This window comes from Lampris incognitus, chromosome 2 (genome assembly GCF_029633865.1).
Source record: "Lampris incognitus isolate fLamInc1 chromosome 2, fLamInc1.hap2, whole genome shotgun sequence".
Taxonomy (NCBI): domain Eukaryota; kingdom Metazoa; phylum Chordata; class Actinopteri; order Lampriformes; family Lampridae; genus Lampris; species Lampris incognitus.
Genome location: NC_079212.1, coordinates 147,030,785 through 147,044,823, shown reverse-complemented (window position 1 = coordinate 147,044,823; position 14,039 = coordinate 147,030,785). Strand labels below are relative to the sequence as shown.

The 14,039-nt window shown below is 46.5% G+C and overlaps 1 protein-coding gene across 1 annotated transcript in view; it reads left to right on the top strand.

Moving 5' to 3' along the window:
- Positions 1 to 14,039, top strand: part of slc6a11b (solute carrier family 6 member 11b) — a 66,968-nt gene that overhangs the window by 46,378 nt on the left and 6,551 nt on the right. Inside the window, exons 7-12 of the mRNA XM_056273904.1 lie at positions 3,639 to 3,742; positions 5,168 to 5,292; positions 7,487 to 7,599; positions 7,714 to 7,851; positions 12,169 to 12,271; positions 13,487 to 13,587. Coding sequence (XP_056129879.1) covers positions 3,639 to 3,742; positions 5,168 to 5,292; positions 7,487 to 7,599; positions 7,714 to 7,851; positions 12,169 to 12,271; positions 13,487 to 13,587 — 684 coding nt within the window. The remainder of the gene's footprint in view (positions 1 to 3,638; positions 3,743 to 5,167; positions 5,293 to 7,486; positions 7,600 to 7,713; positions 7,852 to 12,168; positions 12,272 to 13,486; positions 13,588 to 14,039) is intronic.

Here is a 14,039-nt window from a genome sequence, read left to right as displayed (position 1 = left end):
GTGGGCCCAGGGACCACGGCCCTGTCTGGAGCTGTGCCCAAAGAGGAAACACTGAGGGCGGTCTGACAGGATGCGGAAGCGGGGCAGGCTAAGCTAACTGCTAGCCCATGCAGACCGGCAGTTCCAGTTTTTTTAGATATATATGTGTTAATTTGGATATGTGAGTTCTTGTAGTTTTTGGGTGTGTTTTTGTCTTTGTGTTGCACGGCTGTGGGCTGCGTGAAACGATGTTTCGTTTCATTTCATGTGCGCAAGTGCATGAAATGAAATGACAGATAAAGTGATTCTGATTCTAGCATCTGGGTGGCGTGGCGGTCTATTCCGTGGCCTCCCAACACGCAGAATAGCGGTTTGAATCCCCTTGTTACCTCCAGCTTGGTCGAGTGTCTCTACAGACACAATTGGCCGTGTCTGTGGGTGGGAAGCCGGATGTGGGTATGTGTACTGGTCGCTGCACTAGCACCTCCTCTGGTCGGTCGGGGCGCCTGTTCGGAGTGGGAGGGGGAACTGGAGGGAATAGCATGATCCTCCCATGTGCTATACGTCCCCCTGGTGAAACTCCTCACTGTCAGGTGAAAAGAAGCGGCTGGCGACTCCACATATATGGGAGGAGGCATGTGGTAGTCTGCAGCCCTCCCTGGATCAGCAGAGGGGGTGGAGCAGCGACCGGGACGTCTCAGAAGAGTGGGGTAATTGGCCGGATACAGTTGGGGAGAAAGGGGGGGAGGAGTGTTTCTGATTTACAGATTTTATCTCCACATTAGGAAATATCAGACATCATGTAGTCTCTCATCACATCTGCACTCCAGTTCCTCGGCTGGTGGCTTCCTGCTGATCAACACTGTGCTGCTATGCCGCCGTTCTTCTGTGCAACCAAATGAGTGTGTAGTTCATTCCCAAAAGAAGAACTCCTTAAGGAGGACAGGCTCAGTCTCAACACAGCCAAACACACGAGGCGTCCAGATTGGCCCGAGCGGCGGCCTGGCGGTGGTGTGCCGGGTGAAGAGCGGAACGGGCCGGTGTGTGTTTGTCAGGGCACACGAGTTGCCTAGGAAACTGCCTGAAAGGAGACAAGACCCCGCGTTTGTTCATTGTTTTCTCGCCGGGGAAATGAGATTAGTAAGTGAATGGCGATGTGAGAGAGTTTCTTGGCATTTCTCCAAGAGCCATGCTGCATTATGTGTGAATTCTCTATCAACCCCTCTGCTGGTGCCTTTAAACCAAGGCGCAAACTGGTTTGGTAACACACATCTGAAACTCCCACTGCACGTGTGGGAATCCAACCTCTACACTAACTGTACCAACAGCTTCTACATGTTCACTTCGACATCACGCTTATTACTGTTGTTATTACTGTGCTACATCCCCATACCAGCCTGTATCTCCTCACATCTGATACCAGACCACGAGAAGAGAATTAAGTTTTCTTTCTTAGGTTGTGCCTCTTCCTGGTGCCTGGCATTGCTGTAATCCTCCAGCTCTTTCTCTTTTTCTTGCTGTTTATTTTTAGAGGTTGTACATTTGGTTTAATTTGTTGCTGGGTTTTTTTTGGGGGGGGGGATTTTTCACCCTCTAATTCTCCCCAATTTTATCTGGCCAATTACCCCACTCTTCTGAGCCATCCCGGTCTCTGCTCCACCCCCTCTGCCGATCCGGGAGGGCTGCAGACTACCACATACCTCCTACCATACACGTGAAGTCGCCAGCTGCTTCTTTTCACCTGACAGTGAGGAGTTTCACCAGGGGGACGTAGCACGTGGGAGGATCACGCTATTCCCCCCAGTTCCCCCTCCCCCCTGAACAGGCGCCCCGACCAACCAGAGGAGGTGCTAGTGCAGCAACCAGGACACATGCCCACATCCGGCTTCCCACCTGCAGACACGGCCAGTTGTGTCTGTAGGGATGCCCGACCAAGTCTTAGGTAACACGGGGATTTGAACCAGTGAGCCCCATGTTGCTAGGCAACAGAATAGACCACTACGCTACCCGGACCCCCTTGTTGCTGTGTTTTAATGTGATTATAAGTGAATTGACCTTGAACTGAAATAATAATTGGATAAATTGTTCTCTGTGGTCCATAAGGTATTCTGAAGGGTGGTGCATGGCATCTTGCTCATGGACACGTCGGTAACATGGAGGTCTGGTGGTCCTCGTGTCTGGATGCTGTGGTTTAATACGAGGCTACAGAGAGACACAATGTTAACATGACCATTGTAAACATTTACAATCTGTTTTATAGCTTTTATCAAAATAAGTTTTCAGAAGCACTTTTGAAAACCATGCGCTAGTAGTGTTGTATGAAGTAGCAGGTGTAAATTTGACACAGAAATCACGTCAGTCACGAGTACATTTAGTGTGTGTCTTAGATAATACAGATGTGGTGAATGGCAGAATCCAAGTAGAAGGTAGAAAGTACATATCATGCATAGTATAACAGACATTACATGGCATGACAGACACGAGTTGTTGCCTCAAGTGAAGGAGTTCAAGTATCTCGGGGTCTTGTTCATGAGTGAGGGTAGGATGGAGCGGGAGATTGACAGGTGGATTGGTGCAGCATCAGCAGTAATGTGGACGTTGTACCGGACCGTTGTGGTGAAGAGGGAGCTGAGCTGGAAGGCAAAGCTCTCAATTTACCAGTCACTCTTCGTTCCAACCCTCACCTATAGTCATGAGCTTTGGGTAGTGACCGAAAGGGTGAGATCGTGGATACAAGCAGCTGAAATGAGTTTCCTCTGTAGGGTGTCTGGGCTCAGCCTTAGAGATAGGGTGAGGAGCTCAGACATCCAGAGGGAGCTCGGAGTAGAGCCGCTGCTCCTTCACATCGAAAGGAGCCAGCTGAGGTGGTTCGCCTTCCTTTGGAGGTTTACCGGGCATGGCCAACTGGGAGGAGACCCCGGGGTAGACCCAGAATTCGCTGGGGAGACTACATGTCCAATCTGGCCTGGGAACGCCTTGGGATCCCCCAGGAGGAGCTGGAGGGCGTTGCTGGGGAGAAGGACGTCTGGAGTGTCCTACTTAGCTTGCTGCCACCACGACCTACCTCGGAGAAGCAGCTGATGATGACATGAGATGATATCAGACATATTAATATAAGAACATAGCATGTAAAGTGCAGGTGGAAGTAGGAAACAGTGATGTATATGGGGGTTGAGAGTAAATGGGACGTATGAATGTGTCCAACACAGAAGAACACCATTTGAAAGTAAAGCTGACTTGAAGCAAGCAGAGAGGTGGAATATGAACGTTTGGGCTGCAGACCACCTCCTGTCTTCTTATAGGATGGTAATCCATGATTCATGCTGCTCAGCTTGCTGCAGGATCCACTGGGCCGTCATTTCATTACAAATTCATGGAGAAGATGAGGATCAGGTAGGGAGGACGTAACAAAGGAAGAGACTCAAACCAGAAAAAATGAAATGTCTTCATCTCTTACGAGTGAAAAGGCCGACTTCAGGTCGTATTTATTGAATGGATCAATCTAAAAAATACAGATAGAAAATTAGCTTCAGAACAGGACTGGACCAAAATTATAAATATGTATGACGCAGCAAAACTTATCAAGTACACAGAAAAGGTAATTTCGTGTGTGTGTGTGTGTGTGTTTGTGTGCGTGCTTGTGTGCGTGCGTGCAACAGGTATGGGTGGATGCTGGAACCCAGATCTTCTTCTCCTATGCCATCTGTCTGGGCTGTCTCACCGCGTTGGGGAGTTACAATGCCTACAACAACAACTGCTACAGGTATGAAACCCCACGCTGTCTGTTACACCGGCCGAAGGAACGATGGACGGACTGAAAATAAAGTCCATTAATAAATCACCTTTAGCTTAACATAGTGGTTAGTGCAGTTAGTGCACAGTAAAATGTCAAAAAGACATGAATGTTAGGGTTAATACTGCTGTCTGTCCCTCTGAGCAAGGTACTGGAAATAAGAACTGGAGTTGGTCCCTGGTTGCTGCAGCTGCTCACTGCTCCTATACGATAGGATGGTTACATGCAGAGAACACGCTCACTGTAACCTGTACGATGATGAAATAGAGGGGCTTTGTTCTTCTAAACTGGCCCTGGTTCAGTCCATCCATGTGGAGTTTGCATGTTCTCTGGTTCCTCTCACCATCTGAAGGCTGACACATCAGGTCCACTAGAGGTTCTACGTCAAGGGTGGCTGACCATGTGCCATGGAGAGCCATGTGTATGCAGGTTTTCATTCCAGCCGGACTGCACACCAGGTGATTTCACTGATTAGCAACCCTTCAACCAAAGAGTAAGACTGTATCAGTGAAATCAGCTGGTGTGGAGTCGGGTTGGAATGAAAACCTGCATACACATGGCTCTCCATGGCACATGGTTAGCCACTCCTGGTCTACATGATCCATCCATCCATCCATTATCCAAACCACTTATCCTGCTCTCAGGGTCGCGGGGATGCTGGAGCCTATCGCAGCAGTCACTGGGCGGCAGGCGGGGAGACACCCTGGACAGGCCGCCAGGCCATCACAGGACCCACACATTCACACCTAGGGGCAATTTAGTACGGCTGATTCACCTGACCTACATGTCTTTGGACTGTGGGAGGAAACCGGAGCAACTGGAGGAAACCCACACAGACACGGGGAGAACATGCAAACTCCACACAGAGAACAACCCGGGATGACTCCCAAGGTTGGGCTACCCCGGGGCTCGAACCCAGAACCTTCTTGCTGTGAGGCAATCGCACTAACCACTGTGCCACCCTCTACATGATCCATAGTTGTGAAGTGTGTGTGTGTGTGTGTGCGTGTGTGTGTGCGTGCGTGTGCGTGCGTGCCCTGTGTTGGACTGGGAAACTGTCCAGTTTGTTCTCTGTCTTCTGCCCAGTGCATGCTGGGATAGACTGCCCAGTGCATGCTGGGATAGACTCTGGTATCCCTGCATTAGTTGGGGCCGACCTGGTAAAGCCTACAACATTGACATACACCTTCATAACAAACCCTTCACAATACACCCAGCAGCCACAGCCACATACAGCAGTGTAACATACATCAGAATGGACACACACACACGCACACACACACACACACACACACACACACACACACACACACACACCCCAACCCTGATCTCCTGCAGTCTGTCTGACAGACACGCTGACAGCTGTGCCTGTAACGGGTGTCTCTCTCTCCTCAGGGACTGCATCATGCTGTGCTGTCTCAACAGTGGCACCAGCTTTGTGGCGGGCTTCGCCATCTTCTCCGTGCTCGGCTTCATGGCCTACGAGCAGAACGTCCCCATCGAGGCCGTGGCTGAGTCAGGTGAGAGACCTGACATGTCTGTCACTTATGAAGACCATCAGTGTCACACTCGGTCTGGAGGGGACACACATTTCCCCACTGTTCAATGTGACTGTCACTTTAATATTTGATGTTTTTGGGCCGCAAGTGGAAAACTTGAGGCACCAGGAAGTAATGTGAGGGAATTATCATGGCTATAATGTAACACAAATAACACACATGCAACACCACAAGTGCTCACAAGCATACAAAACACACACACCTTTTTTTACCCCCCCACCCCACCCTTTGCTCCCCAATTGTACTTGGCCAATTACCCCACTCTTCCAAGCCGTCCCGGTCTCTGCTCCACCCCCTCTGCTGATCCGGGGAGGGCTGCAGACTACCACATGTCTCCTCCCATACATGTGGAGTCACCAGCCGCTTCTTTTCACCTGACAGTGAGGAGTTTCACCAGGGGGACGTAGCGCGTGGGAGGATCACGCTGTTCCCCCCAGTTCCCCCTCCCACTCTGAACAGGTGCCCCGACTGACCAGAGGAGGCACTAGTGCAGCGACCAGGACACATACCCACATCCGGCTTCCCGCCCGCAGACACGGCAAATTGTGTCTGTAGGGACGCCCGACCAAGCCGGAGGGGTAACACGAGGATTCAAACCGCCGATCCCCGTGTTGGTAGGCAATGGAATAGACCGCCACACACACACACACACACACACACACACACACACACACACACACACACACACACACACACACACACACACCTCTTTTCTTGGTCTGGGTTTTGCTGTATGTGGGTCATGTACTCTGTGTTTGTGGTAGATGTATGTGAGGTACAGTCAGTATGTAAAGCTCATCCATTCATGGTCACAGGGCTTAAAGTATTCCGGCACTGTGCCGGATTTCCGGTGTGCGGCGTTTGGCTGTGGGGAAAAAAAAAAGTCTTATATTTCAAAAAAAAACGTCTTGATATCATCACCATCACTTTCGAGTTTATGAGTTTGTCTGCCAATGATATGAGAGGAGCACAACTCTCCCGCTCTCAAAGTAACATTATTAGCCAATCAGAAGTAGAATGGGGCAGGTCTTGGAAAAAGTGCTTCAACCGAGTCCTATGCTGCAGATGCCCGAGTAGAGAGACGTCACGTCGAAGGAGAGTAGGATGGACAGTAAGTTCATGAATCCTGGGGAAGATGCCCCCTAGCTGATAAAGGATTAAAAAATAAATGGCGCTGGCCGGGGATAGAAGAGATAGGGAAGGACGGTAAGCCTTTTGGTAGCTGGGTTAAGAAGTTAAGAGAAGCAGGTGCTCGCCTCTGCACTTTGTGCTCGACAAAGCTAGTATATGCAACTAACGGGGAAAAAGTGCTACCACGTCATGAGTCAGACCCCGCTCATAGAGCAGCTGTTCGTGCTCCCCAACACACAACACGGTTACCGGGAGCAACAACCACAGCTGATGTACCGGCGTCAATAACTGACCGTGTGTGTGACTTGAAAATACGCGTGTGCACGTTCATCGCAGAGCACGATCTGTCTTTCAAGCTCGCCCAACCCCCTGGTGAATTTATTCAAAAAAATAGCTGAAGACAAGAATTGCTTTGACAAAACTGTCAATATCTAATCAGCATGTCAGCTAGTTGAACAGACACGGCAGGCATAACACCAGAGTTTAAAAGACATATTTCGGAAAAGCTAAAAAACGGCATGTTTTCCTTAAATGTCGACGAAGCCACCAACCAGAACATGGACAAAGTCCTCAATGTCCTCGTTTGTTTTACTATTGCCACCTACTGACTTTTCTTGCTATTGCAGTTTCAAAAGGCCCACCATAATTTGCAATCATTCATTTCCATGTTTTTTGTTTTTTGTTTTTTTTTTACCCTGCGAATCTGTCCACGCCACAGGACAACAACACCCCCCCTCACACACACACACACACAAAAAAAGTTCAGGCTCAGGATTTTTTTTTTTTTTTTTTGCTTTAACCCCTATGGTCAAAGCCCCCGAAAATCACATTAGCATTCTGTACTAGTTAAAAGTACATGTGTAGAAGTACTGGACTGGTCCCGACTCACCCTGTCTCCTCTGTCACTGGTGGAGGAGACAGAGGACGAGGTCCATGATCATACTTACAGCACTACTGTTGCGTGTATTTGTGTATATATGTTGCATTTATACTGTGTATGTGTGTGTTTGTGTTTGTGATGCAGGTCCTGGACTTGCCTTCATCGCCTACCCTAAAGCTGTGACCATGATGCCTCTGTCTCCTCTTTGGGCCTGTCTCTTCTTCATGATGCTCATCTTCCTTGGTCTGGACAGTCAGGTGACTCCACAGCACTTAACAGTCTGCATTCTGAGACAGTGTGAGAGATGTGGGCAGAGACGTACGTCTGAACCCAAGATGAGATAATCCACATGGCTGGTGTTGTCTTTCCAGTTTGTTTGTGTGGAGAGCTTGGTGACGGCGGTGGTGGACATGTACCCAGAGACCTTTCGGAGAGGCTACCGTCGAGAGCTGCTGATTCTGGGCATGTCTGTGGTCTCCTTCTTCATAGGACTCATCATGTGCACAGAGGTGAGACCAGAAACATCTGGAAACATCACTTATCTCTCTAGAAGATGGATTCAAAATGCAAGAAACTGGTACATTAAGCAGCGCAGTGTTGTACAGTTCAGCAACAGTGGTTGCATATTGGGGCAGCACGGTGGTGCAGTGGTTAGCATGGTCGCCTCACAGCAAGGTGCTGGGTTTGAGCCCCGGGGTAGTCCAATCTTGGGGGTCGTCCTGTGTGTGGAGTTTGCATGTTCTCCCCGTGTCTGTGTGGGTTTCCTCCAGGTGCTCTGGTTTCCTCCCACAGTCCAAAGACATGTAGGTCAGGTGAATCAGCCATACCAAATTGTCCCTAGGTCTGAATGTGAATGTGTGTGTGTGTGTGTGTGTGTGTGTGTGTGTGTGTGTGTGTGTGTGTGTGTGTGTGTGTGTGTGTGTGTGTGTGTGTGTGTCGGCCCTGTGTGATGGCCTGGCAGCCTGTCCAGGGTGTCTCCCCGCCTGCCACCCAGTGACTGCTGGGATAGGCTCCAGTATCCCGCGACCCTGAGAGCAGGATAAGCGGTTTGGATAATGGAAGGATGGATGTTGTCATTTCTATGAAAGGGATTGTGATGTTGTGCCTTCAACAAACAACAAAGTAACAAGTGTAATATTGAATTGGATTGGGGGGTAGAGATTGTCTAAAATCTCAACCAGTTTTGAATTACTCCCACCACTACTACTACTACTACTACTACTACCACTTTCGGCTGCTCCCGTTAGGGGGCGCCAGAGCGGATCATCCGTTTCCATCTCTTCCTGTCCTCTGCATCTTCCTCTTTCACACCAGCCACCTGCATGTCCTCCCTCACCACATCCATAAACCTCCTCTTTGGCCTTCCTCTTCTCCTCTTCCCTGGCAGCTCCATATTCAGCATTCTTCTCCTAATATACCCAGCATCTCTCCTCCACACATGTCCAAACCATCTCAATCTTGCCTTTCTTGCTTTGTCTCCAAACCGTCCATCCTGAGCTGTCCCTCTAATATACTCATTCCTAATCCTGTCCTTCTTCATCACTCCCAATGAAAATATTATCAACTCTGCCACCCCCAGCTCCACCTCCTGTCTTTTCATCAGTACCACTGTCTCCAAACCATATAACATAGCTGGTCTCACTACCATCTTGTAAACCTTCCCTTTAACTCTTGCTGGTATCCTTCTGTCACACATCACTCTTGACACTCTTCTTCAGCTCTCTCCTGCACTCCGCATTACTTTGGACAGTTGACCCCAAGTATTTAAACTCATCCATCTTCTTCAACTCTACTCCTTGCATCCTCACCATTCCACTGAATGCTGATTCCATTTGAATTATTCCCACTAAGACCTTCAAATCACCTTCATTTTTTGGTCTCTATAGACGATATTCATCATCATCATCATCATCCTGCACCTCGTCATCACTTTCATCATCGTCATCATCAAAACACAAGCAGGAAATAAATTCCGTCCAGGTATACCACAGCCTCTCAGCCAGACTTACGTACATTACATACATTACATTACATCAGATTGCATCTCGCCTACATCAACAGCAGCGGCCTTAGTGAAGGGTAGAGTACATTTTAATGAAGAAGCGATGAAGTTAAACAACTAGAGCTAGCCTTGAATGTCTGAATGTTCAGATGCTTGTTCAGCAAGTTATTTGAGCATTATTTCAGTATCTAGGGGTCTTGTTCACGAGTGAGGGTAGGATGGAGCAGGAGATTGACAGGCGCATTGGTGCAGCGTCAGCAGTAATGCGGGCATTGTACTGGACCTTTGTGGTGAAGAGGGAGCTGAGCCGGAAGGCAAAGCTCTCAGTTTACCAGTCACTCTTCGTTCCAACCCTCACCTATGGTCATGAGCTTTGGGTAGTGACTGAAAGGGTGAGATCGCGGATACAAGCGGCTGAAATGAGTTTCCTCCGTAGGGTGTCTGGGCTCAGCCTTAGAGATAGGGTGAGGAGCTCGGACATCTGGAGGGAGCTCAGAGTACAGCCACTGCTCCTTCGTGTCGAAAGGAGCCAGTTGAGGTGTTTCAGGCATCTGATTAGGATTCCTCCTGGGCGCCTTCCTTTGGAGGTTTACCGGGCACATCCAAGTGGGAGGAGACCCCGGGGTAGACCCAGAACTACCTGGAGGGACTACATGTTCAATCTGGCCTGGGAACACCTTGGGATCCCCCAGGAGGAACTGGAGGTCGTTGCTGGGGAGAGGGACGTCTGGACTGCCCTACTTAGCTTGCTGCCACCACGACCCGACCCCGGAGAAGTGGCTGAAGATGAGATGAGATATTTCAGTATTCAGATGCTTCGTTTTGTTCTGTTTTTCCCCCCTGCACAGCTGTGTCAGGAATGTTGAGCTGCTGTGTCTGGACTAGCTAGCCTGTAGCATGGCCTAAGATGATGTGGACATGACTCAAGTCCTTTTGAAAACAGTTTTAATGTCAGTAAGAAAGAAAACAGCAGATTAATGAAATGAAGGAAAAGACTAGTACAGCAGACACAGTGAATCCTGACATGGAGCCACATGTCAGTAGGACAACTGCTCACGTTGCTTCACTGTCCCGCTAGCGGATGTAGCTAGTGGATGTACCTACGCTAGCTACTGGCATTAGTGACAATGGTTAACTTATCATTGTTGTCAAAATATATGAACAAAGACACAGCTATCCACTGAAATACGATTGCGCTTCAGTGTCAAGTGTGTGTGTCACTTCTTTATCATCTATTTGTTGTCTCAAAAACAACGATGACCATGTGATGTTTTCCTGTCAACAGTCAGCTAGCGACAGGTCAGCTGTAAAGGGAACTAGTGACTACTGTGGCTACATTCATTATCCAGGCCTTGATTTGTTTTTATTGTCCACTTGATTTAGAATGCATATCTGGATCTTTGTTCAGAAACTGTCACTTCATTTTACAACACGCTGACTTCATCTCCATGTCCAAATCCTCATCCTCACCCCGGTTGGTCCTGTCCCATCAGTCAGAATGCCGCCAAGGCAACCAATGTTCATCCTTCTCTTCTCCTTCCTCCACTCAGCCTTTACACCATCTGACCTCCACTAGAAGGACTTGTGTATAAAATCTGATGCAAAGCTTGGAGTCTGACTCCGTCGCAGGTCAAAAGGTCGAAGGTCGCGTCCGTAGATGAGCTGTGACTATCCCATTCTAGTTTGTGATGTGACGTGTTGTCAGACTACATTAGGACGGCGACATTAAAAATTCTAGACTCTGCTCAGTGTCCTCCACAAGCTTAACTTGTTAGCTGATGAACCTGTAATAATGTGTTTATTACACAGCTGATATCACCGGGTAGCCATGGAGCAAACTAATCTGATCTCAGGCTATGAGGAAAAATACCAGCTGTTCACTAATAAACAGCAAATGGTCAAAAAAGACAATATGAGAAATATTTCAGTCAAAATTCTGTGAAATTGCCCTTTTTAAAGAAGTGACACGTGGTTAAAGTTGAAGTGATGTGGTCAGAGAGCCTGCCAGCATCAGCTCAGCTCTTAGCAAGTGTGTTTGGATGGAATTCAACCCAAAAGCACCCGTTCACTCCTTCCTGCCCCTCCATGTTTTAATGGCCTACTGCTGGCGCCGTGTGTGGCTGCCACTTCTCCCTCTCGTAGCCCCCCCATCCACCCCTGCATATCTAAGTTGTGTTTATGTGTTGCCTTGTTTCACCCCGTTTATTGTTAAGCCACCTGGAGTGTTAGAAAAGCGCTGTATAAGACTGATGTATTATTATTACATGTCTTCTTAGCTTCAGTGAGAGCTGGGTCACGTATCCCATCATCCCTCAGGAACCCTGTCCCTCATCTAGCAGATCATTTTTATTTCCCATTATGACTTGTGGTGGGTCATCTGATGTCATAGACAGTGTTTATGACAGCAGGAACCATTGACAACAGCAAAACCATTTTTCTCCCTTGCAAAAGTGGATTTATTTTATAAAAATGAGGTCATTAGATATTTTATACCCATATATACATGAACGTATATACGTAAGTGACTATATATTATATATACTGTATTATAGTATTGTAATATTTAGTATTATATATACTATATATATAGAATAAATGTTCTGTATTATAGTGTTTCACATTATATATACTATTTATATATATTTTATATACTGTATTATAGTATTTTAATACACACACACACACACACACACACACACACACACACATATACACACATACACGTACATATATGTGTATATGTGATATGACCAGCCCACTCCTTCAGCCATTGGTTAACAGTGAGAGTGATCAGTGTTGATTGACAGCTGTCCTGTCCTGTCAGGGAGGGATGTACGTCTTCCAGCTATTTGACTCCTATGCTGCCAGTGGGATGTGTCTGCTGTTTGTGGCCATATTTGAGTCCATATGTATCGGCTGGGTCTACGGTAAGAAATGATACTCATCTGTTTAACTATGTTATAACCACAACGTGTCTTGTGTGATTATTGTAAACTTCCTTTCTTCTGCGTGTTTTCCAAATATTTCATCAGACATTACAGTCCTGTCTACACATACACACACACACACACACACACACACACACACACACACACACACACACACACACACACACACACACACACACTTCATCACCCCAAGTTTCCAATAAATCACTGCTCTCGTTCTAAACACGTTGATAGTCCAACAACGTCCTCTACTGGAGAAAGCTCTGTAACACATGCAACTGATTCAGTACAGTAACCACAAGTCATTTACTTACAGTAAATACATGAGTACTATGGAAGAACTGCACTGTCACAGAGGAATGAAAACTCTTTTCATTCCAAGCAGAATTATATATTTGTCGTTAAATATGTTTAAATGGCAAAAGTACACATTGTGTAACGTTAATGTGACTCAGTGCTGTTAGTGTCCAGACCGTAATAATAATAAAAATAATCATTACATTTCAACATCCTATATTGAAAAATACATCTTCATTTGTAGTTGTACAAACAGGTCTTTCTACATTAATGTCAGCCTAGATGACTGTAGATATTCAGCAGCTCTACAATGCAGTCATATGTAACATGTTAAATGTAACATGTTAAATGTACCATGTAAAATGTAACATGTTAAATGTTTTATATATATATATATATATATATATATATATACACACACACACACACACACATATACATACATATACATACATGTACCATGCAAAGTGTAATGTGTTATATGTAACAATTTATATGTAATGTTATATGTAATATGTAACATGTAACATGTTATGTAATGTTATATGTAACATGTTAACTGTAACATGCTATCCGTAACATGTCGGATGTAATGCTATGTGCACGTGTGCAACATGTTATATGTCATACATGAAATATGTTATATTTAATGTTATATGTTGCATGTAATGTTATATGTAGCATGTTAAACATAACGTTATGTCATATGTAACATGTGAAGTATTATGTTGAACACGAGGTTTTAGTGTTGCAGAAGGAATCGGTGTTTTGAGTAAAAAAGGTCCAGCCACATCGTGAAGGATAATCGTCATGAGCATTTCAGTTTTGATTGTGACAAACTGTCAAATGAAGGCAATTGTTTGATGAGACCCTGACTGCTTCCTGTTTGGCTTCCAGGAAGTGACCGGTTCTACATGAACATCGAGGACATGATTGGATACAAACCGGTCTTCTTCATTAAATGGTGCTGGATGATCCTCACCCCGGGCATCTGTGCAGTGAGTCCACTGCAAAACAAATCAATAAAACAAATGTTAGCAAATACACCATCATCCCACACTGACAGACAGATGACACACTGGAACCCAGCTAGTGCTGGTGCTGGCCTTCCATGTCTGCACCCAGTCACTTATACACCAAGTCCTCCCAGTTTTATTTACTCATCATTTTTAATATATTTGCTGCTTTGCGGAGTATTTATATTGAGGTTAACCATGGTTAGATATGAATCTTAAAGGTGACTCGGTGCTAACACTGAAATAAAAATAACTACTGGTTTTTCTTTTTTACAAATACAGCCGTCGGGCTGTATTGTCACGTCCTGTAAAAGTACTTTAAGTCTCTCTCGTCTCATTCCCTCAGTGTGCATTTTCACACTGGCAATTCTGCACTGAAAACACTGTCACCTTTTTTCATAATGGAAGGACGTCACATCCAGTGGTTCTCAGTC